The sequence below is a fragment of the Dermacentor andersoni genome, chromosome 8, assembly GCF_023375885.2.
Source record: "Dermacentor andersoni chromosome 8, qqDerAnde1_hic_scaffold, whole genome shotgun sequence".
Taxonomy (NCBI): domain Eukaryota; kingdom Metazoa; phylum Arthropoda; class Arachnida; order Ixodida; family Ixodidae; genus Dermacentor; species Dermacentor andersoni.
The window spans coordinates 119,831,245-119,856,459 of NC_092821.1; the positions used below are offsets into that span (position 1 = coordinate 119,831,245).

The following is a 25,215-nucleotide window of genomic DNA, read 5'->3' on the forward strand; positions in this document are numbered from 1 at the left end:
ACGAACGAGTAGCAGCGTATAGTAGTGTGCGACCGAGAGAGCCAGCTAGAGGTTAATGCCAAATCGTCACGATGTTCTATCACCACGTGACCACCTGCTGCGTTCGACGTCATGACACACACACGCTTCCTGGGAAACTAAATGCGAAACTGCAAGGTTCTTTAAAAAACTGTTATAGTAAATTATTTAGGATGCTCCGAGAGTCGCCTGTATTTATTTCCCTAGGTTTTCGAGGTCAAGGTCCCTCACTTAACGCAAATAAATACGAAGAAAATGTCGGAAATGTAGGTACTCCATTTAGGCAGGACACACGTGACACATGAAGCAGCTTGTGATGCAGCGCGCGACAAGTTCAAAACGTGGCGGTTGGGCCAGTTGTTGCACAGTCAAGCGATATTGTTTCGGTACGACTTGGTCCTACCAATCGCACGCGGTTTTGTACCACGTGTCTCTTGCTCGAGTCAGCAGATAACAGTCGTGCTTTCAAAAATCTCGAAGCCACTACGCGATTGAGACGGTCCGCTTCTCTCAGTCCGTTTGTTGCGTTGGGGCAATAAACCCAGTAAATCGATCAATCAATCAATCAGTCAATTAGGCCGTCAATCGATGAATGTTTTGGAATGGCCCGTAAGGTGCCTCGTGTTCCAAAGCTCAGAATAGTCTTCAGTACCACAGCCCTCCAGCCCGCCCCACCTTTCCTCCTCAATCTCGGTGACTTTGGGAGCAAGGAAAGTTGTATACAGGGATGTCCTAGTAAGCAGGCCAACGGCAGGTTCCTATCGCCAGCGCAGTGGCTTCGAAACTTTTGGCTAAGTCTGCACACGCGTTGCCTTTGTTCCGTCGTGATAAGGTTTTACCAAGTACGATTGTAGATGTCTCCTTTGCATGTACATCAGAACTCTTGGCGTTAGCTGGGCGACTATGTTTCTTAGAAGTCAAGCTTTCTTTACGACGCAAATACCGGGGTACATTCTAGAATGTAGGACTACGTGAGTACCAGCGTTTTACTCTGGAACGTGCAACGAGACGTGTATAATATGCCGCAGATTTTGCAGCGATGCCTTTGCCGGTGCTATTCCTTTTCGCGCTTCCTCAGTGGTCACAGCGACGCTCCCCGCGTGATGTCGCTGGTATCAGCCGGCCGTGAACGGTGGACGATGATAACGAGCGACGTAGAATCGGGCGCAAGGGCATCGCTACAAAATGGCGGCGCCGTCTGCAGTTCCGCAGTTATAATTCATCGTCTAACGGCAATAATTAAAAAAAGGTCGTCGGTAACATTTGGTTCCGTACGTAATCACTCTCTAAACGCATTTTACTTCATGCAGTATTCACCTTGCCCCGCTTGAGGCGACCCGCATTGAGAAGTGTGAGGTGGTGGTGTCGTGAGTTCGCAAAAGGGCGTGAAGACTTGCACGACGATGAGCGTTCGGGGAGGCCGCCTGAGTCGCTGACTGACAACTTTTATAAAATTTAGTGTTTCGTTGGCACATATGCCAACCGGTGTGGGGACTATGTGGGAATGTAGTGTAAGATACGTAGAACAGTAACTATATGTGTAATTAAATGTATATACCTTTACTTTGGCTAATAGAAATGGGGGGGCAAACACTTTCTGATGTAATTCATTCAAAATATATTTAATGAATCTTTGTTAATTAGTCGAATTTTCGTTTCCATTTCTCGTACAAGTAACGTCCGCCTCTTTGAATAATCCAGCTCAAGCGCTAGAATTACGTTATGCGCAACGGGCTATATATATTTTTTTTTAATTCCATAAACCTTCAAAACGATCACCCCGTACACTATACCACCACAAATGTGCGGATTAACGGCTCGGTTGTCTACGGAATTACGCTACAAAATCGCAGAAAACTACCAAAATATCCTCACTGCAACAAATCATCGACTTCAACTGCATCATTCCTTTAATAAATCGAATAGCCTTCTAGAAAACGTTCGGGCCGTTAGGCTACTTTACAGTCGTCGTCGGCGCTTTACGCACAGTTTTCTTTCCTTTTTTTTTCAATGCTCATACAAGCGTGTATAGACGCCCTCCGCACTCGCACGGCGTCAGTCGCAGGCCGTGGATCCGAGCTCGAGTCCGGGGAGCCCGGAGTCGGGCTCCTTCCTCGTCGACCGCCTCCTGGAGCTCCCCAGCGAACGCACGGCCGTCACCACCGAGTTGCCCATCGCAACCGAGTCGCCCGCGATCGGCAGATCCGCCGCGTCCGGTGAGATTTTCTCGCTCTGGCAGAAAAATAAATCAATAAAAAAAATACTTCTCGCTCTCCCGTAATCGAGAGATAGATGTAAAGATGAAATGGCTACCTGCAAAGCAGACTGGTTGGAGACGATACTATATACTAGCCGCAATCTTGAAACGGGTGTATAGAGCAGCGTTCGCAACGGCACACACACCACCCCACCAAACCGCACCACGTACACCGTGCTGTGCACTGGTCCATGTGGACGCAGTAGTTTCCTGTCACAGAAGGAACCTCACTGCAAGTCCCGTCTCCGTCAAACGGCCATCCGCGGCGGGCCGGACACGCCGCGGAACTCGCGGACCGCTGGCGTTGAAAAGAGCACTCAGCGTCAAAACATGACAATCAAGTGTGTATAGTGCCCTGAATCTGCCATTTGAATGTCCCCTATTGAATGTGTCAAATGAAGCTTCAGCCTACTAGAAGTTACAACTTGAGCGATGTCGTGAACAAACATTGGGAAGAAGTCGGAAGCAATATTTTTGTGTAACTTGTTTAGGAAGTAACTAGCGTACGTGATGCGGTCTTGACTGGTTGGCCGGATGATCTCGTTTCGTTCTCGCAACTTGCCCGGATGTTCTCGTTTCAGTGCCCGGATAACGGCTCTGGCTTTTTGGCTCAAGCTCACTCGAAGGTCGCCGTCAGGAGAAGCGAAATGTTCATGCCTAAAAAGCGAACATCCGCACAGCAAATGGATAGCTCTTACTTGCGGCGACGTGTCCGCTGTCTGACCGCTCTAGCAAATACTTTTTTTTCTTTAATGCATTAGGTACCAAACGCTTTAGTTATTAAGCACTATTTCTTGCGAGTATAACCGTTCTCGTGGGCCGATACCGAAGATGCAGTGTAGTCTAAACACAGCGGCAAAAACAGCACGGCGGAACGGCATACCACCGTGTTGTGGAACCGGTGCGACCATGTGGTACGGCGTGATGGCACGGGGCTGTAATTAAGGGCTGCGCTGTCGCATTCGTCGCTCGTGGCAGATAGCGTTTTGAGACACTGAGCCATATTATATTGTGCAGCTTACCGTGGTCTGCTTCGGACCAGCGTCAGAATTTGCACTTCGCGCCGCAAAGAGGCATGACCTGTGTCGAGGGAGCTCCTGAACAACAATTTGCAGTGGGGTGAGCGCGGCTTACATCGTGGATACGGATGCTCAAAGAGGTGCGACGAAACGCTGATTCGCCCGCCGTGGTGCCGTAGTAGGATATGGTCTTGCGCTACTAAGCCCAATGGCGCTGGATCGAATCTCGTCCGCAGCGGCCGTATTTCGATCCAGTTTAGGTTAGGTTAGGTAGATTAGTGCGACGTAATGCTGATTCGCCCGCCGTGGTGACGTAGTAGGCTGTGGTTTTGCGCTACTGAGCCGGAGAACGCGGGATCGAATTCATTCCGTCCGCTGAGGCCGCATTTCGATTGGTGGTGAAATGTAAAAGAAAGAAGAAAAAAAAGCCTGTTTAATGTGCATTGGGTGCACGTTAAAGAACCACACGGGGCCAAAATCAATGCGGAATCCCACACTACGGCGTGCCTCGTGATCAAACCGTGTTTTTGGCACTTGAAAACGCAAGGATATAATTTTTAATGCTAACGCATTTCTCTGGCATTTACATCTACATTGTCACTGACTTCTTTTTAATTTATTTCCCCTGCTCCTAAATCTAAGTACACGTGAGCGTTTTCGTAAAGGAGGTTTTGGTTTTAGCGTTTATTTTTCCTCCGTCGAAATTCGGTCGGGAACCGAACCCTCGACCTCTTTCTTGCTCGGCGGGAGAACGACATGTACCCTCGGAGTGAGTGACCTCGGCGGGTCACTTGTCCGAGGTCGTCTTAAATGTCGGAAGAGTGTTGCCGTGTTGTACGGTGTTATATGTTGCCTCAGTACTAAGAACATATTTACAGGGAAGCTGTATAGCGCTAGGTTCTGATGAAAAATGCGTCCGTGGGCAAGAGCCGTGTAGAACGGAAAAAGATATATAGCCATCTATGTATAAACTAAAAAAAAATGAATGAAAACTAAAAAAATTAAAAGAAATAAAAAATAACGAAAGAAAGATGAAGCAAACAACGACGTTGTGTGTTTGTGCCTTTATTCAACCAATCAGCATAACCACCACGTAGAACTTGGGCCGTTATACCTATTGAGCAATACAGCTGCGCTGGTCTTTCACCTTCACATAGTGGAAGGGTTCTCAACATATTTTTTTTTTGCCTACCTAATTACATTGGAGCGAGTACGGACCTCCTAGGACAGCAAGAAGGATGGTGGTATATTTGCATTTCGGTGGCACACGAACACGCGTTCGATGGTGTCTGGCGCGTCGAGTCGACTCCTGCAACGACGAGGTGCGGAAAACATGCGTGCGTGTCACGTGGTGATGAACTCAGCATGCATGTTCAGTTCAAGATGTCGAGTTCATGTTCTACGACCGCAACGACCAGAAATAACCTTCGAACTGCCAATTCCAAGATCCTTTAAATCGGTTTCGTCTCACGAATTGTCTAAAAAAAAAAAAAGAACTTTGCTTTCAACTAAGCTTAGTAAATTCCGTTTGTGTACTTGACCACGAGGTTTTGCAAGCCAAAAGTCAAGCCAGTCCAACTTGGTTTATTATTATTGACTTCTTTTTTTTTGTAGGGGCAGGCCAAAGGGCTCACTGCCTGACGAGGCCCGCCTTCCTGGTGACAGACGACACATGCGGCACATTTCACGTTAACAAGCGACAACATTGTCATAAAGACAAAAGAAAACCAGTACGTGTAGCACATAAATAGTCCCCAATTATAAGATTTCCTTTTAAGATAACAGATAAAGGACGCCAAATAAACATACATCATAAATTGATAAACACAAACACACAACTTCATTAACATGTTGTATTTGTAGTAGGCAACCATCTTGTTTGTGGTGGCGGGTGAAAGTTTGCGCGAAAAAGGCTTAGCAAGCACGTCGCCCCCTGCCCTCCCCTTTTTTTTTTTTTCATGTGCAATAATAATAATAATAATAATAATAATAATAAACGTTTGGTCACTTTTTGAGTGCTCTTGCTTCCAGTTCGTTGGGCATCACATTGCTATAATCTTCGAAAAAAAAATGGTTTGTCAAGGCCATCTCTGAAAACCCGTGCATTCTTTCCGCGAAGGCTTCTGTACATACACCTTGCATATTAGACGTCAGCACGTGATTCGTCAGCCCACGTAAACACTCTCTGGTTGCATGTGACATCATCCTCCACCCTGTTTTTCTCCACCTCGTTCAGAGAAACGTACATTCATTGCGCTCCATATTCTTTCTTTCTTTTTTTTTTCTTCTCGTGTTTTGTCCCTTCGAACACGTATAGGCTTACACGCAATCCGGTTCGAAATGCCCACGTGCCAACACTCGAGTTGCCCTGCGCATTTCTCCTTTTCTCTCTCGCTTCTTTTTTTCTTTTTTGTCCCGGCGCTGGTTAGAGTAGCAATGAGAAAAAAAAAAACATTTTAACCACCTGTCTTCTCAGCGTAGATGCGCCTAATAACAGAAAAAAGTATATTCGACCTTCTTTTCAATCATCGATGTCCGTATTTTTCGAATTCGAAACTTTGCTAAGCGGCATTAAACGGGCGAGGCATCTTATATGTCACCTATGTAAGCGTTTTCTCTTCGACAAAGACCATCTGTGGGTCGGACCATAGATCCACACATGGTAGTTCGGCGGGCCTACGGCTTGAATGTATATCGGCACCGGGCCACGTACTTTCGACACGTGGCGGTCCTCGACTACTCCGCTGGAACTATCTCTCAAATGTTTATTTGCGATTGGAAGATTCCGCTGTTGGAACCACTCCGGAATAATGCCGACTTATAGGATGGGCCGTATACAGGAGTGGACAACAATACATTTCGCATTTTCAGTCGTGTGAGATAGACACCTCGGAACGCTGTATTACGGCGTCATCCCAGACCGCCGTAGCTCCAAACTGTGTGTATATATATATATATATATATATATATATATATATATATATATATATATATATATATATATATATATATATATATATATATATATATATATTCAGAATATTCTCTACGAAGTGCTATATCTAAATGTTTCTGAAGTTATTCGACGGCCCAGCTATAGTTAGCACGGTGCAATATCGTGCAGTATGGCGCATTATGGTACAGTGTGGTTCAATGTGGTGCAATATGGTGCTGTGGGCTAGTTTCTATCGTGCATATTATGGTACATTCGACTGGATTGTGCAAGTTGAGCAGCTTAAGTGACAGTCGCCGGGACACTGACGCGTATAAGCACGCATGCCGCGGTGATCTCGGTGGCTGCGGCGCATCGCCGCTGCTGAGCACGGTGAGGTCGCCTGTTCGACTCCCGGCCGTGGTTGCCACGTTCCGATAGCTGCGGGACGCGAAAGCGCTCGTATGCCGCCCTTTCTCTTTCTTTGTTTTTTACAGGCGTATACAATAAACGTGTCAATGCGTGGTCTGTGCCTGTCTCGTGGCTTATACGTATCTCTTATATATATATATATATTTTTTTTTTCCGAGGCGTCAGTGTGCTTGCGTGTGTCGCACCTAAGCAGCGCGACTCACATGCCGCAAAATCTGAAGCTTTCACTTCACTTTATTACCTTAATGGCACCAAGGATTGGGGGTATTACATAAGGGGTGGGTAGCAAATAAAATAAATTCAATACACGAGGAAAGGATGTTTAGGTAGAGGTTTGCTCACTGGTAAATATGTTATACAGTTCAAAAACGTGGATGGGCAGGTGATTGCGGCACTGTCGTGCGAAAGGCTGTAATAGTCCGAGGCTGAGCGTGGAAAGAATGACGAGGCAAAAGTGGTAGTGTGCGCACGTGGCCGGGCGACTTGGAGGGGATGAGCGTCTCGACCGCTGCGTTCAGGCTGCACGGGTTTATCTCTCGCCCGTTCTTTGCTTTCCGCACCGCGCGTTCTTTGGCCTGTTTGTTCAGACTTCGTTCCTTGCGCGAGAAATTTTATCCTCCGCGGTTTTCGTTCTTTTTTTCGGCGACTCGCATTTCGCACCTGACGGCCCCCTGCGAGGTGGCAGTCATTTGGTTTCACTCGCGAAACTCCGCGTCAGTTGCTATGAGCGCATCCGGTTACAAGTCATCTGCGGAGCTTGCATACGTGCGTGCCGTTTGCATGCAATAACTTGATAGACGCACACTTCTTTTATTTATTTCTTTTTTTTTCCTTTATTCTTACCTCGTCATCGGCGCAGGTGCTGGTCATCGGCATCGTCACCGGCGAATGTGCTCAGAAAAAAAAAAAAAAAAAAAGAGAGAGAGAGAGAGAGAGAGAGAGAGAGAGAGAGAGAGAGAGAGAGAGTAGTGACTATTCTCTTGCCCGCAGGAACTGCAAACAGCAGTCAGAAATCCGAAATAAGCATGCATGAAAATGCGAACATGTTCACCGTTCCGTTGACCACATCCACTTGGCTTAACCAAACTAATTGAGTACGCTTGCATTATATGGAACCAGTACACGCGTGCTAACATTAACGCGCTTTCGCATTTAAGTTAATTTTTTTCCGCAAACAATTAATCTATGACCGCCTTAATAATCTGTCATCTGACTGACTATTGTGCATTGGGACTTCTCGATGCAAGTGCTTAAATTATTTTCCACCCCGTTCTTTATTTATTTTTTCATTGTCAAACTATAGCCTCCTTTTTTTGTAATCGTGATTTGGCTTAATATTTTATTACGTGCATTGTCTATGTATTTCCACTTGCAGGTAGTTCCAATGACATGTTATTTTCGGTTGCGTGGATTTTTTTCGCGCTTATAGCATTTTGTCATTTTGATTTTTACTTCTGTATTATAGGAATAATCAATATAAATAATGATTTGTTCCATATTTGATATTGTTAATGTTTATAGTGTCGTGATTTGTAATGCCCCTGCTGCTTGGGCTCTGTGGGCTTCACTATTTCTATAAATATACAAATAAGTAAATAAATTAATAAATTTGCCAGAAAACAAGCGGTAGCTACAGACGGGTGACGCCGCCTTGTTTAAAATTCGTGCACAAGCTCGCCATGACGTCATCAATTCTTACGGTGTCTGTTCTGGCCTACATAATTTTTTTATTGGTAAACGTGGACTACATTGCATTCAAAACAAGCCAAAAAGTGAACTTATAGACCTTCCGAAATCTCCACTGCACCTTGACTGCCCAATTACAAAATATACTTTAGAATACGTGACGTCACACTGCAGCGTACCGGCGCTGGTGTTCAAGTGTTAAATTCATCAAAAATGAAAGTATGAGCTTCGTTTTTTTCTTCTCGCAATCACCCTCTTACTTTCAAAATTTCCGAAAGCAGTGTTTTGAAAGAGTACCCTGTCGGTCTGAACACTTCTTTTTTTAAAATTTGTTTAGTTTCTTTTTAAATTACGTCCGGGTCAATCCCGCCCTGCGTGAGGTGTCACGCTGATATTTATGCACGTTCGTAGCGCGTTTATGAGGAATATAGGGGATATACGTGAACTTATGCAAGTGCACATCTCCACACGTCTTCTTTGACCCTCACGTGGTGGCATACGTCGCCATAATATTAGGAAATGACTCTGCCAATGGTGTTTGTAAAGCCTGTACTTCCAGCGTGTTGCACATCCCCCCGGGTATTGTCTGGCAAATGACAATGTCGAGACGCGAAGGATTCCATTCTCTTGGTGGCCGCCAAACCTTCCGGAACACGCCTTGCGCGCCTTGCCTTCTGCGTATACTATTGTCGTCTACAGGAAATGAATGTCGTCTGCTGCTGATGGCGCCTCCGCCTCGAGTCCACACAATGGCGGGTCCCAGGCTGCTTCGGGTGTCGTATGCAAATAATAGAGAGAGTTCAGCACTGCTCATTGGTCTCGTTTTCCGATTCGCTATCAACAGGTCGTCGTTCTGTCACATGCCACATGTATGCGGGTGTGTCGCACTTTCGAGATGTGTCATATGTGCGTCTTAAGATAATTTTGCAAACGTCGCAATTGTCTCCCGAAGCAGCTCTCCGGCTACACCGATCCGTCAGCCGTTTGTTGAACTTGATGGAAAATTGTCGACACCTGCCACTGTATAGGTATGCCGTTATGACTATGTGCTCGGCTAAGTTTCGCGCCAAGCCGGAAGCTAAAAGAAAGCGTTAATTATATGCACTAGAAGATTAACAATGCTTCTAAAACAGAGGCGAGCTATACTAATTACTGCGCAATTGAACCTTTTAAGTCAGAGACTGGTGTTGCACTCGGCGTGGCAGTTTGCACCAATGTTCGCCAAGGGCGAGTTCCCCGAATTGCAGCGTCTGTGCGTCGACGTGTGGTGCCGGATTTGAAGGACTTGTAATTTACTAGGTTCAGTTCTCGGTTTCATTAAGCGCAGTGCGTAAGCCTTGTTTTCGGGATTTAGTTTTCCTTAAGTGCAGCACAAATCCTTGCTCATCAATAAATAATCGACCAGTACCAAGAAGGGGCTATTGCAATTCGTGACGTCACATTGACGTACCGGCGCTGCGGGTATCGGAGCAATGTTACCAAGAAAAAAAAAAAGCCTTTGTCTTTGGTTTTTGCCTTTTTTTCAATAAGCCTCTTACCACGAAATTCACAAACAAAACAAATGAGTTTCGAAAGAATAGTTTACGAGTATAAGCTGAATCATTGTTTCACTTTAGTGTCTCTTAAATGATTTTTCTTTAGTCTTTTTAATCTGGTTGCCGAAGGAGCAGCGCAGACGTGCCCGACGCTTCATTGTCGTCATTTCCTCTCGACCTCGCAGACGGCCAGGCGTTCATTCCAGCCGAGCTGCCCGCGCAACGACACTACCTGGTCATCGTGAACCCAAAGAGCGGACCGGGCCGGAGCCTCGAGATCTTCCTGCACCGGGTGCGACCGATCCTGGCCGAGGCCGACATCTCCCACCTGCTGCTCGTCACCGGTAATGCTGGGGGCGAGGGAACGCCGGCTGTGTCGGTTGTGTCTAAGACTCGGTGGCTATAACGCGTTTCCGCCTTTGCAACTCCTTCCGGCGCATGCACTATGCGAAAGCACAGCTTTCGCGATCTGTTTCTGCCTCTTCGATTTCTCGTCCAGGACCACCTGAGGCGTTGCATAAGCAACGTTCGTCGGCTGAAAGCGCACCGGGCAGTCCGAGGCTATTAGGGATGGGTAATCGAAGAGGTTAAGAAGTAACAGTCGCTGGTGCGTGACTTTGGACACCCGTAGCTTCGTTTGGACGACTACTAGACGTCGAGCTATAACTGTCAAGTGTCGCCGCTGCGCTATAGATGGGTTCGGCGTAGCTTCGCTCAGACGTCTGCATTTAGACGTCGAGCTAGGACTCTCCAGTAGTGCTACTACTCCGTTAGTGTGCTTGATATCGACGTACTCATTGCACAGTTATTACACTGGACAATCATTCCAATCTACCGGTACTAACATGTGAGCCATACACTTAGAGGTTAACAATGAAGCTCGAGGAAAAGTTAAGGGCACGCAACGAGCAATGCGACGAAAAATGATGGGCGTTACGTTAGGAGACAGGAAGACAGCGGTATGACTTAACGAGAAAACGGGTGTAACCGAGATTCTGGTTTAGATTAAGAGGAAGAAATGCAGGCGGGCAGGACATGCAATACGTAGGTCAGATAAGCGGTGGTCTATTACATTTATCGAATGTGGGTACCAAATAAATGGTAGCGCAGCCGAGGACAGATAACTGGTGGTCTATCGCATTTATCGAATGTGAGTGCCAAGGAAATGGAAGCGCAGCCGAGAACAGATAACCGGTGGTCTATTAATTTATCGAACGTAGGTATCAAGGAAATGGAAACGCAGCCGAAAACAGGTAACCGGTGGTTTATTACATCCATCGAATGTGAATACCAAGGAAATAAAAGTGCAGCCGAAAACCGATTACCAGTGGTCTATTACATTTATCGAATGTGGGCACCAAGGAAAGGGAAGCGCAGTCGGGGATAGATAACCGCTGGTCTATTACATTTATCGAATGTGGGTACCAAGGAAATGGAAGCGCAGCCCAAAACATACCCGGTGGCCTATTACATTTATCGAATGTGGGTACCAAGGAAATGGAAGCGCAGCCGAAAACAGATACCCGGTAGTCTATTACATTTATCCTATGTGGGTACCAAGGAAATGGAAGCGCAGGCGAGGACAGATAATCGGTGGTCTATTACATTTATCTATTGTGAGTGCCAAGGAAAAGGAAGCGCATCAATTACATTTATCCTATGTGGGTACCAAGGAAATGGAAGCGCAGGCGACGACAGATAATCGGTGGTCTATTAATTTATCGAATGTGGGTAAGCGCAGCGGCGGACAGATAATTGATGGTCTATTACATTTATCGAATGTGAGTTTCAAGGAAAAGGAAGCGCAGTCGAGGACAGGTAACCGGTGGCCTGTTACGTTTATCGAATGCGAGGGCCAAGAAAAGGCAAGCGCAGTAGAGGACGACATGGAATGTATGTGGTATGTGATCAAATTAGGAAATTTGCAGGCATATAGGGTAGTATCAGCTGGCGCAAGACAGGGGCACTTGGAGATCTATTGGTAAAGCCTTTGTCGTACAGTGGACACAAAAATAGGCTGATGATGACACTGATGGACATGCCGTGGAGTGTTCTCCCGTTGCGCTTCTACGCTGCGTTGGTTCCGCGTAGTTTTAATTGGTACAAACTGCTAGTGCAAGTCGAGATGAAGCCTTCGTGGTAAAGCCTTCGTAGTGAAGCCTTCGTAATGAAGCCTTCGTAGTGCTGCTGCCCAATTGGAGAGCTTTAGGTCCACGGACGTACATGTTCTACCTTATTCCTGCAGTGGACATAAAATAGGCTGGCAATGATGACAGAGCCCTGGTCACGTCGTTCTTCCGTAGCATCTTGGCGTGCGGTAACATGCGCGGTAAACTAATGCTTGTAGTTGCTGGGTTTTATTGGAACGACGAATATGCAATACCGTTTTTATTTCCTGTGACAACGTCGACACCGATAAAGTTGTTTTTCCCGATGCGTATTTATTGTTCAGTACGTATTCTTTTGTAATTTTGATACATTACATGTGATTTCGTGTAATTTGTATAATTTTAAAATTTCTTTAGCAATGTACTGTTATTTGCGCTATGTTATGATCCATTCTACTCTGCCCCCTGCCCCACCTTGCACAATCCATCGTGACGATGTAAGCAAAGTGAGAATGAATAAATCAACAATACGATCAGGTGGTTTTCTATGCGACACAGTAATGCGCAACAGAGAGAGCCTGTTAGGTAAAGCGACTTCCTGCAGAGTAAAAGAACTTTCCAAAGTCCTTTCAAAGCGCCGCATGCCGTATGTGACATCGCGTTCTACCATTATGATTATGATGTTGGGGAACATTATCGACAAAGGAAAAGGCATTCTCATATGACCGCATTCGGAAATACGGTTAGTAGCGCACTGCTTTTCGACGCGTCGCGGTATCTGTTCTTGAGCGTGCGCCTAGAGTTCGTGGCCGTTTTCAAAGCGCTCGGCAAAGCTGGCTTCCCCGCCTTCGAGAGTAGTTGTGAGGAGAAGCATGCTTCAAGTACATTCTTCATTCTGCGGGAGATAGCTTTCGTAATGTGAGTACTTAATTGTTGGCCGAAACGTGATCAAGACTCTACTAAGGGTGGACGTTGTTGCGATTTGTTAGTCATTCCTCAGAGCTCCCAGGGCTAATAATTTATGCGCGAGAGAATAGGGTTAATTAATAATGCTTCACTGTCTCTGCTTTGTAATCAGTATATGAATAAACGAACATGAACAGAATAGGGTTAATTAATAATGCTTTACTGTCTCTGCTTTGTAATCAGTATATGAATAAACGAACATGAACATTATTTCTGACGATATCGTTGTCATCCGCGCTCCTCTGAAGTTTAGAGCAGAATTGGGTGCCTTATTTTCGTGCAGTTCTTTTGTTTTTCAACTGGCCTCGCTTAGGCTACTTCCTTGTAGTACTCGCTAATTATTGTATATTTATTGCTATGTGTTTGTTGATGTTCACAACTGCCCACTTGTAAAAAGATATGTGTTAACCGTCTTGTGTAACGATACGTGTAACAACACTTTGTCAGCCTCCCCCCATACCCTCACGGAATACTTCTTTTTTTTTTTGTGAGGAGCCTCTGAGTCTTGTGAATACATCAATAAATTAATTACTGGGCGCGTGTCAGCCGGTAGTCAATACCCTTTCAAATCAGGCTGGTGCGTGACTGCAACCTCGCACCTAAATATTGCACCGTATCGGACACGTCGCGTTGATAAATGCACCGTCCCATACGGAGCAAGTTGTGCGAATTACAAGAGCCCGCACAAACGGAGCCACGGCTGTCACCCCCGTAGCACTACCAGATTACGGACAACGATCTACGAGACTTTCGCTCGAAACTCCGCCTGTATTCGCTGCTTGGATCGACACGAGTGTTCTCACAATTCCACAGCTTGAGGCACGGCACGTCGAGAAGCCGCGAGAACAAGACGAGGAACACAGCAGGACAGCAGGACAGGCGAGTCTTGCACCGAGTTACAATTTGATAGCAGTGATTGATCTAGTGAAAAGCAGTCGCCATCAAAAAAAATCAAAGCAGCATGCGGAGAGCTGATATGACGTCGAGGCCGCCATGTTTGGACACTATAGCACGGTGAAAAGACGCGTCCATTACCTCACGTGAAAGCTATCCATACGATCGTTCGCAGAACGCCGGAACCACGCGAGGGACTTCATCAAGAATCTCCACCTGAACCAGTGGAGTGGCATCATCATCATTTCCGGCGACGGGCTGCTCTACGAGGTATGCATCTACCTTTACACAATTCTAGAGCTTCCTACGAAGCTTACTACAAAGAACTCTGGCGCTGCCTTCTGTCGGTTGCCATGGGAACGACGAGTAGTGCGTGGATTTGTCTAAACCTTTGTGCTTGTGGATTCAAGCGTCCTTGTCGCCCATTTTAGTGCGCTTCGTCTTCCCTTATTGGCGCACATGTGCGACCGATCATCTTGTGACACTCAAATTTTTTTTTTATAAACGCACGAGGGCGATATCGCTCTGCGCTCATTCATAAGTCGTTGTAAATTTTTTGCGTTAGTAACCCGATATTTTATTGAACGTTATCAATTTGCGGAGTCGCAAAGCCGCTTGAAGCCAGGAAATCGAGTGCGATGAAGGCAAATTAGTCTACTGCGCATCATTCCCGTGCTGTCTGAAGCGCCATACTAGGAGCTCCTGTAGACACTAGCGCCATAGTTCCCCCTATAGTAGTCCTTTAGGAAATTATATGTCCCCACCTTTTTGCAATGTTCCTCGGCGTTATTTTGCGTTGAATTGTTCGTGACCTCCCGTATGTAGCACTGCTATGGCTGCCGCACCACCAACCGCGATGGAATGCATGGTTGACACCGTTCTTCTGTGCTATAGTGCCGCCTTCCCGAACGTTCTTCACCTGTTCAGGACCAAGTTGCAGTACGGTGTGCAGCTATCCCTCTTCATCTTCAGCATGCTAAGAAAGCCGCGGGAAAAAAAGAATGAGTGATAATGCGGCTGTGTAGCCACTGTAAAGGCGCCTCACTAAAAGGAGACGAACAATTATGGAAGTCGCACGCATTACCGAAATCGGCGTAAACGAAGCTTTTGCTTACACTACGCTGGTCGCGGCCGAATGACGTCATCGCTCGTGCCAACCAATCGGTGAGCGTTACTACCTCTCCCATCGTCTTCCTACTCTCGGCGCCGCACCTTTCCTTCTCTGTACCGTCCGCAACCTCCTTTCCACACTCCTCCACCATTATCACCACCGAACACAGCATCGAACTCGTCCGACGCCACTAAGAAGGTTTCGCTTCATGATGACGATAGTGATGTAGTGGTTGCCAGTCTATTTACAACGTGTGGACACAGGCATAGGTTTCGTTTGTAGCAACTGCTACGATTGGGTGGATGTCCCCACGACGAATTTTTGGCCCTGACCAAAAGAGCAGAGCTATCGCCCCACTGTGTTAATGTCTAGAAATTTGCACCCTACTGTGTAAACACAAGGTTCAGACCGAGTGATCAAGTATTTTTAAGCGTACTCGCGGGCTCCACTGGTTGAAGAAGTAGCAGCGTTTATACGTTCGTTCCACGCCCAATCGTATATTCGGAAGGTTCTGCATAACCGCCGACATCGTTGTGGTGTTCCCATGAGCCGCAATATGCCGGCGCAGCGCTTTCCAAGCGCGAGTCGTAGAAAAGATATGCGCTCGACGGTCACCGGAATTTATTGTGAAAACCTCCTAATACGGGCATATCTGCTATCGCTATCGGCATATCTATAACGTGAAGTGTCGAAATAACGACACCGACACCTACTTTCGCATTGCGACGGATACCTTGTAGTCATTTCTTTAGCGGCGCTACCAAATCGTAGTTCACGTGACCTGTATATATTCAGCTTCTCTCGTCTACGTCATGATGACCGAACGGTCGAGCCAGGCGCGACGCCCAGTGAATCGAGCGATAGCAGTTCGAACCAATGCTTCTCTACTTTTCTCAGCCGTGGCTCGCGCCTTGCAGTTCTCGCATTGCTCTATTATACAGTTGTACAGTACAGTTCACTCTTAAAAAGGGCATCTAACTGGTAATAAAGGCGCCATTCTTCGCGAAAATGCTACCACCACCACGCGTCGGGCAGAGATCCGCGCGTAAGAGCTAGATAATCTGCAGGCCTTCGTTGCATTCGTTATCCAGTGCAAGTCTTGGGAGCGGTTTAGCTTTTGTGCCAAGAAAATGTTTCCCAATAGAAAACACTGAAGCGACGCCTGTCTTCTTCCCTGCTGTCGACGTCAGCATTTCCTGCTTTCGACGTGCTAGTTCTGTGGAAACCGGCAAGGTGGAGAGAAGTAATTAAAAATGGAAATTGAGACATCCACCCAATCGTAGCAATTGTGACAAAGGAAACCCACACGGATTCTTCGAAAGGAAAGCCTCGCAGTTGAAGAAAAATTCGTCGTGGGGACGTCCACCCAATCGTAGCAGTTGCTACAAACGAAACCTATGCAGGTTCCTCGAAAGAAAAGCCTCGCAGTTGAAGAAAAATTCGTCCTGGTAAATTCATCCTGGTCCCGGACCAGGGCCAGTTTTTCTTCAACTGCGAGGCTTTTCTTTCGAGGAACCCGTGCGGGTTTCCTTTGAAGCAATTGCTACAATTGGGTGTACGTCTCATTTTCCCTTTATTAGTTTTCTGCTTTTCTTGCAACGTGCTTGGGCGGACACATTCCTGCAATTCGCGTCGCGTAAGAAGTATAGTCGTAGCCCGAGCATGAGACGCGCGATGACGTGACAGATGCGGACAGGCGTTGGTCCGTGTCGTTCCTGTCGTCATTGTGTTGTTCTTGCGCTTCATCTGTATCCGTTACGTGCACAGCGCAGTCTCGAGCTTCTCTCTGGCTGGGCCGTGACCTGCCCCTTCCACTACGCGCGTTCTTTCTTTCTCTCACTCCAGGTGTACAACGGCCTCATGGAGCGACCCGACTGGGAGCTGGCCATCAAGATACCCATCGGCATGATTCCCGGTGGATCGGGAAACGGCCTGGCTCGTACCATCAGCCACGCCGCCAAGTGAGAGCCGTACAAGACCCGTACCGCATATCGCGCCCGAGCCCTGTATCGCTTTCGGTGGTAGTGTGACCTTCGCGAGAGTTCACGCGTCGAAGTGTACACGTAGGCTTCCGAAAGCGTTCCCGTCACTGTGGTCACATGGCGAGCATGGCACAGTCCAGGAACGCTGCCGGCCGTATAGGCGACTGGGCGTCCGATACCGAATCACGCGAAACCTCGCGAACGTGATCGCATCCACGACAGCTTCTACTCGGCGAGAAAGACGACGACACTCCTAATCGAAGGCAGCTAGGCAAAGGAAGCGTCGCCTTAAATATCCGCGGACTACTCATACCCATTGTAATAAGATGCCAAAGGAATCCCCCGTGCGAGATCTGTAGGGAACATCCACCTTCCAGGAGCGCTTGGGGAAAAAGAACAGGGAACAGACGGTGCCGGAGTTTTTACAGGCCCAGGTCACTTCGCGGAGATAAACATTATGGTTTATTAGAATAGGTCTTAGGAAGCATAACTAGCCTGCGGAGGCTAGGTTATTTGTAGCTATTCCGGTTCGAAGGGGAGGTAATTAGCGATCGTCATTGTCATCTTCAGGTGACCAATCATTTCATTCAGCATTTCCTGGTACAGTTCGGCGTCTCCGTGAACCAGTATCCCGGATAAACGTCTGCAAGTTTGTATGGGACACGTTACATTCGCACGAACGCAATTCTTATTGTCTGACGGCTGCACCTGGTTCCGCTACAGTGCCTGCGGCCAATAGACTGCACTCTAATACTGTGAAACAACGTAGCGACTTTCTCGGAAAAGTACTCTCTTTCTCACTGCTGTATAAATGTTACAAACAGTAATAAGGTGCCCCAGAAAGGCTGGCCTATGTTTCGGTAGGCGGACATATATCTTCGCCAAAGGCCTCCTTTGCCGAAGATAGGCCCATCTATCGAAACGTAGGCCTTTGACGAAGCTAGGTCCACCAATCGAAACGTAGGCCTCTGACGAACGTAGGTCCACCCATTGAAACGTAGGCCTTTGGCGTAGGCCTTTGACAAACATAGGTCCACCTGTCGAAGCCTAGGCCAGCCTTTCTGAGGCACCTTATCCCTGTTCGTAACGTTTATACCACAGTGTGCTGCTCCAAAAGTCAGCCCCCTTCTAGGTCCTGTCTCACGGTTAGTGTTTGCTACGCAGTGAACCCTACGTGAGCGATCCGATTCTGGCGTCGACGCTGGGCATTGCCAAGGGACGGGTGGCCCCTCTGGACCTGATGAAGGTGGAGACTCCTACGGGACCCCTCTACTCGTTCCTGAACGTCGGCTGGGGCATCATGGCCGACATCGACATCGAGTCCGAGAAGCTGCGTGCCATCGGAGAGATACGCTTCACCCTGTGGGCCTTCTGGAGGGTCTTCAGTGAGTGGGATACGCTTTCTGTCCTCTCCTAATTGTCACCTCCTCGTCCGTTTCGAAGGGGATGCCGATAAATAATAATAAACTTCAGCATCAATTACGCTGCGTTCGATTTACGAAGCAAGGACTCGACCTGGAAACTTGTATGTTTTTATTCTACAATCGAATCCAATTCGAAACCTGTTCGAATAATGAACGGCCGTTTTCACCATTACTGTGAAGTGATCTTCGCATCCCTAGTATATGCTCACAATGTTGACAAGCTTCAGTCATTTGAATTATACCGTATACGTTATAAGCGTTGTTTCTTAAAAGCGCAAATGCAGCATTAGTACTAGACAAATAGTTAATTCACATACTCGGGGCTCATTGGCGAATGCGTGAGTTAGCGTTTTAGCCGCAAAAAATCTGGCTCCATGATCGACGTATAGCTTGCTTCACTACGTGTGGTTTCCCGTGTTTTAAATCTGCTGTGACCTCCGGGTCGGGATTTAGCGCATTCTTGCTTCAATGTTATGATTGACTGCGCACAGTTGGCAATCTCAAATATTCGAAAACTATCCGACAAAAACATACTCGTATTTACCTGACCATTTGATACGGTATTTGAAGGTTTCGACTAGGGTCGACTACCATTAATTCGACCCTTGCGGTACCGTAAAATTTGGTCGAATTATCCGTGAGGTCGAAATAACGAACGGTGGTAAAATGAACGAATTCAAATATTTTTTTATTGCTCGAAGTAGTTATGATATGTCGTTCTGCTTTTTAGTCTTGAAGTGCGACTCAACCGGTATGCGGTGACGAGCGCCGACATTTTTAAACGCTGCCTCAGAGTTGGACTAAAAAAATTAAGGTTATGAAAAAAAAAGTAGAAGGAAGACAGCTTCACACCTAGAGAAACAGAAGCGCCATATGCTGAATTTATTGTTTTCCAGCCTTAGTATACCCAGCGTGCACCAGGGTGCGCCTGTGAGGGGGTCGAATTAACCGAAGCGGCGTGCTTTCGCGCTCGAAGTAAACGAGTTTTTTTTTCATAGCAATGTATGGTTTCTTGCCGGGACATTTCAGCGCGCTCGAATTAAGCGAGAAGTCGAATTAACCGAGTTCGAATTAACGAGAGTTGACTGTGATCGCACCCCCCTATTACGAACTCTCGTGCCTCGCCTCAATTATCGAGCGCCGTTTGCTCGCTTTGCAACGTTTTGTAGACCTGCGTACGTACCACGGCCGGATATCGTACCTGCCCGCCACCGAGAAGATGAAGGGCGGCAACGGAGTCATCTCGCGGCTGGTGACGTCATCGTCGGCGCGCAACGGGCCCTCGTTGGCACCTCTGCCCCGCAACCAGTCGTCGGGCGCCGACCTCGGCGAACTGTGCGGCCAGAACGGCAACGCGAGGACGTTTCACAGGTGGGTAGGCATCGTATATACACACTTTGTTATACCATAAGCGTGATGATATTCCTGAGTGCCTTAAAATTAAGTTCCCGTGTTGTCAGCGTAGGCTAGGTGCACTTTTATTGAGACTGCATCATTGCTTGGGACATTCACGCGACCTTATGAGACTATCTGCCTGTATACTTAACCGCTGTATACCTAACTTGGATCACTGGGGGCTTCAAGGTCTAATGGGTTCAGCGGCGGGTTGCTGTGCTGAGGGAACAGGGTTCAAAACCAACCGTCGGATCAACTTGGGTCACTCGGTGTGTTGCCACTGAGTGTGTGCCGCTCTTCAGTGACAAAAATATTGAACGTTTACCCGGTTCTTGGCGGAATCGAACCCACATTATGTATACTCGGGCAATCTTGTCTGAATATTACAGTCACACATGCGCCACGGGTGGACGTTGCGGCGGCGCCCCTAGATGGCGAAGTCAGTTCTGTGGGAAGAGCGAGCGACGAACTCGGCTGTGCATGCACGGTTCGTATGTAACGCGTCTCTGTGGTGGCAATACAGTGTGCCGCTAGATCAGCGCCGACGTTCAACGTGAGATGGGTTCTGCCGGATTATTTTAACTTTTCTAACTCTTCCTCTTTGCTGCTGTTCTAACTGCTCGTCTATAAATTTGCTCCTCTTTTGTAATGACCTTTTCTTCCATTCGAAGAGCTTGCTTCAGTGCTTGCTTTAGCGGTGAACTCGATGTCCTGCAAGGTACGCAGTGAAACTTTCGATAGGGCTAGTTCCTTCATTCCGAAACTATACACAGAGCTGCGCGTAAATGCACGGATGAAGATGGGGCACGTACGACTGGGCGCGTCCATCTTCGTTGTATAATGTCCGCTGTTAGATGAAGCACATGAGTCTACAGCACCTGCGAATTCTTCCGTCTGGCAAGTACAGAAGCGTCCGGCTGCAAAAACGCCCCGAGAATGGTTTGATAACGCGCTCGAGTTGTCTGTGCTGACGGAAGATGCCTTGGAAGTTGTTCAGGTCCTCTATCACAGGCTCGGGTAGGGTGGTCTGCAGGGCTGCTACATCGCCGGGTGCTGCAGCAGCAGGTTCGGTGCGCTCTCCGAGAACAGGGTGGTTTCGGGCTCCTCTGGAAGGCGGTAGCGTTCTGCTGGGAAATCCATCGTGATACCAGCGTCTTCGATAAAATCTCGGTCCAGCAACATTGGGATAGACAAACCAGGCAAACAAACGAAACCCTACCTCTTTGTTCTATCATTAAAGCTAGCGCGCAAGTGGATCCATCGGTCAGTGTTAGGAATAAAAGCAGAACGCCTACCAAAATGGGGTTGTCTACTCGGTTGGCCATACGCCTGTCGTAGTTGAATGAAATTAAGAATTTGACGAAATCTCGTCTGGTGGGAAAGTAACGGCATAATAGGAATAAAAATACAGAACGCCGACCAAAATGGCTTTTCGGCCCCATTTTCGTCCGACCAGACGACATTTCGTCAAACTCTTAATTTCATTCAACGTCGGTCAGCTTCGGCTATACGACTCGACGCCATTTGCAGGCGGACATGCGCATCCTGCAGTTTCGTTTCTTTTCTCTTGTACTGGTTGATGAGCAAATCGCCAATAAGGGATACGCCTGAGCGAGTATCAAGAATGAGCAGGAACAATCTTTCCAACAGTCTTAACGTTCATCCTGGGTTCTATTGTAGCAACGGGTGCAACTCCACACGCAGTAGGAATGATGACTGACCCGCCCTCTTGACAGCCTTGTTGCCCGATATCGGTTGCACTTCGCGACAACCTGCCAGGATTCATTGTCGCCGGCTTTGCCAATGAGGCCAATTGCTCGTGCCTCTAGACAGGCGCGGCATTGCCGCCACACATGACCTGCATGACCGCAGTTAAAGCATATTATCTGCTCTTGGAAAGTCCGCCTTATTGCGTGTGACTGTATTTCGGCGTCTAAAGGCCGGACGCCTCCCGGAGTCAAACGCGATACTGGAGGGCCTTCCTGTTTCAGCATTGGAAGGGTTTTGGTGGACTGAACCAGACTAGCGTTCCTGCCGCCTGGCTCGAGTATAGAGCGAACGGTATTTACCCTGCCGTTTCTCGGACCCCGCTCCCAGTGAAGTCGTCTGGTACAGGGTCTTCAGGCACAACGCGTGACCCTTGGCCGTAGGCGAAGGGCTCCAATGCGCGTGGTGAACAGACCGCCACGACAACGTGACGCGTCTCGTCGTACGGTGAGGGACAGGCAACGGGAGCTCGCCGAGCCGGTGGTGGTTCTAGGGCAGCATTTCGTGGCGTCCGGCGCACGCAGGTGTTCTCAGCTAGCAGCAGGGCGTCTTGAATCCCTCGTGCTGTCCGCGCAATTTGTTCAAGGGTCTAGAATGCGCCCCCAATACAGGAATGGTCTAAACCCGAGGTGGAGTTTGTCGAATGACTGGAGTAATTTAGTTGTCAATCTCGGAGACACTGGGTGCCGCTCGGCGATACTGTTCCTGCATTGTTCGGGCGGACTCGAGCAAGCCTTCGTCCTGAGAGCTCACGTTGGACTCGGACCTCGTATCCAGGTGGCAGGAATCAACTCTTCCCGGAAGCGTGTCTTAATATCTTGCATGTTGAAAAACGAGAACTAATCCTCCACCAGCGTCCTGCGCCTTCCCGCAAGGCTAATGGCAGGAGTCGTGCCATATGATATGTGTTTCCGAGGTACCAGTGGCCTTGGCGTACGACTCCAGCGTTTCAAGGAAGTCTGCCATGGACTGCAGGTCATCGTAACATGTATATTTCGGCAACTCGACTTGCGATTGGAGTTTCGGTTCAGCTGGAGAACTGTGCGATTGCTCGGCGAGGCGGCCAAGTGGTCGGTGACCGCGATGCACATCTGCGCGAGTGGTCGCGGCAGGTCCTCCTGAACCCCCCCCCCCCCCGGCAGCTGCGTTCCAGACCGGAGCGTGACGCCACCTTTACCCTTAGGAACCGTCGTGATAACAGCATAAAAACAAAACGCAAGAGCGGCCAGACAAAAAGAACCAGAGAACGCCTTCTGTCTGCGCACCGTCTACGGGGATTCGCTTGATGCAATGTGGGGGTTCGACGCTTGACGTACCCGTCCGAAGCCGTGCAGAAAGACAGACCAGAGTCCTTGATTTAAGCGAGAGCGTTTACTCACGCAACTCGAGTTCCACGAGGCCGGACAACAACCCTTGAGGAGCGCGCAGGCCTCCCCTTCATGCTTGTCTCGGTGCGCACACGCCAATACCGATAGCAAATGCAACAGGCGTCCACGGGCGGCTCCCCGCAGCATAAAAAGAAAACGTATTGCCCGTGGCACTGTCATGTTGCTATACCCCCGTGCAGTACATTCGCGTTAGGTTTAGCTGCCATCTCGAACGCTAGTAAATCGAGGGCCGCACATTGGCATTGGCGCTGTAGCAGTTGACACGTACGTGTCCACTTCATTGTCCGTGTTTTCACGCCCTCTACCTCCCCTCCCCTCCCTCGACGTGTGTAGCGTGAAGCACCGCGTGATCTATTAGATTTTTTTTTGTTCTTTGCGCGCTCCATTTTCCAGGTCTGATAGCGCTCCGGAAGGCCACCGCACGGGCGATTGCGGGACGTCACAGAATGAAGGGAACGAGAGCGGCCTGGAGAGGGCTACGGCGCGCGCCGTGCCGGATGGCACCGAGGACCACGTGCCTCCTCTCACGGGCGAGGAGCTGCCGCCCGAGCTGGAAGTGGTCGCCGATTCGAGCGTCGAGCGCGTGCCAGGGCCCAAGCCGCAGGCAAGTGCGACCTCCCTTCGACCTCCTCTCCGCGGCGGCTCAGTGGTTACGGCGTCCTGCTACATGAGCACGAGGTCGCGGGTTCGGCTCGTAGCCCCAGCGGCCGCATTTCGTCGGGTGCAGGGTTGCCAGGTCTAAAAAACAAAATGTAGCCAAAAAATTCGGAAAACTAGCCAAAAAAGTAGCCAACTTGAGCCGAGGACCGTAAAAGTAGCCGAAAGTAGCTTAAGTAGTTTTCTTTACCTTTTTTTTTACATTTCACCCCCGACTCGGGGGTGAAATGTAAAAAAACAAAGAAGACGCTCGTGCACGTACTTTACGTGCAAGTTAAATAAACCAAGGTGGTCAAAATTGATCCGGAGCCCTCCACTATGGCTCATCTCGTGTCCCCAATAGTGCTCCAGGACATTAAGCCCCACTAATCAGTCAGCTTAAACTAGGCAAAGGGAATTAGTCGCTAGAAGTTGGAGGCAAACTTATCGACAGTGTGCGATCAAGGGAAGCTTCAAGCCAGAGCCAACAATCGTTTGGCAAGGGCTCCCGTCTTTCTCGGGAGCCCTGACGAGAAACCCCGAATCCCCTGCTCAAAGCGGTGACTGGATCCGCACTTCGGGACGTAGAAGTATTTTTGAAGTTTTGACTCCTGCGTATCCAGATGTCTAGAAGAAACTTTGAATTCTTTCCCGCAAAAAAAAAAAATATTGCGGACCGTGCTCTAAATGTCGAGGCCATGTCGCGCATTATACCCCGTGTACGTCGAGCACCAGGCCAAGTCGTCGAGCAACGCTCACCTGCGGTTCGAACGACGTACGCGCAGGAGCCCGCGCTCTCGGCGCCCGAGTGGTTCCCGGCGCTGACGGACCCGGTGCCGGAGGACTGGACCGTGGAGGAGGGGCGCTTCATCATCTGCTACTCGAGCACGGTCAGCCACCTGGGCACCAACCTGTTCATCGCGCCCGAGTCCCGGCTGGACGACGGCATCGCGTGGCTGCTCATCATCCGCGGCGAGGTGACCCGCTTCCAGGTGCTCAGCTACTTCAAGGCGCAGGAGGCCGGCCAGCACGTGGACCTGCCCTTCGTCCGCCTCATACCGGTGCGCGCGTTCCGCCTGGAGACCTTCTCCGACTGCACCATCACCGTGGACGGCGAGGTCGTCAAGACGAGGGTGGGTCTTCGAAAGAGAAACCTTCGCCTAGACTTTGACGTGCTACGGTAAAAGCTTTTGAGGCACCCCTCCCCCCCCCCCCCCCTATACGGGGCTGACACTCAGGGAGGGTAAAGACGAGGGTGGGTCTTCGAAAGAAAATAACCTTCGCTTAGACTTTGACGTGCTACGGTAAGACTTTTTGAGGCATCCCCCCCCCCCCCCAATGCGGCGCTGACGCTCAGGGAGGGTCAACACGAGTGTGGGTCTTCGAAGAAACCTTCGCCTAGACTTTGACGTGCTACAGTAAAACATTTTGAGGCACCCCCCCCCCCCCCCCCCCCTCAATACGGGGCTGCCACTCCAGGAGAGTCTTCTGTATCTGGATACATTGGAGAACTGCAAGTCCAGATGTCTGGAAGAAGCCTCCTATCGTACAAAAAAATGCAACTAACCCTGCTTTAAATTTTGATGTAAGACCGAAGTGCGCATTACACCTTGTACCTCAATTGAGTCGCGGGTCTTGAAAGAAAACGTAAAATATACTGTGATG

General features: G+C 48.7%; 1 protein-coding gene across 1 annotated transcript in view; it reads left to right on the forward strand.

The window, feature by feature from the left end:
• LOC126529134 (sphingosine kinase 1-like) overlaps positions 1-25,215 on the forward strand; it is a 90,247-nt gene that overhangs the window by 61,724 nt on the left and 3,308 nt on the right. Inside the window, exons 2-8 of the mRNA XM_050176740.3 lie at positions 10,065-10,223; positions 14,023-14,117; positions 16,804-16,919; positions 18,105-18,325; positions 19,534-19,735; positions 23,308-23,518; positions 24,336-24,683. Of these exons, the coding sequence (XP_050032697.1) occupies positions 10,065-10,223; positions 14,023-14,117; positions 16,804-16,919; positions 18,105-18,325; positions 19,534-19,735; positions 23,308-23,518; positions 24,336-24,683 (1,352 nt within the window). The remainder of the gene's footprint in view (positions 1-10,064; positions 10,224-14,022; positions 14,118-16,803; positions 16,920-18,104; positions 18,326-19,533; positions 19,736-23,307; positions 23,519-24,335; positions 24,684-25,215) is intronic.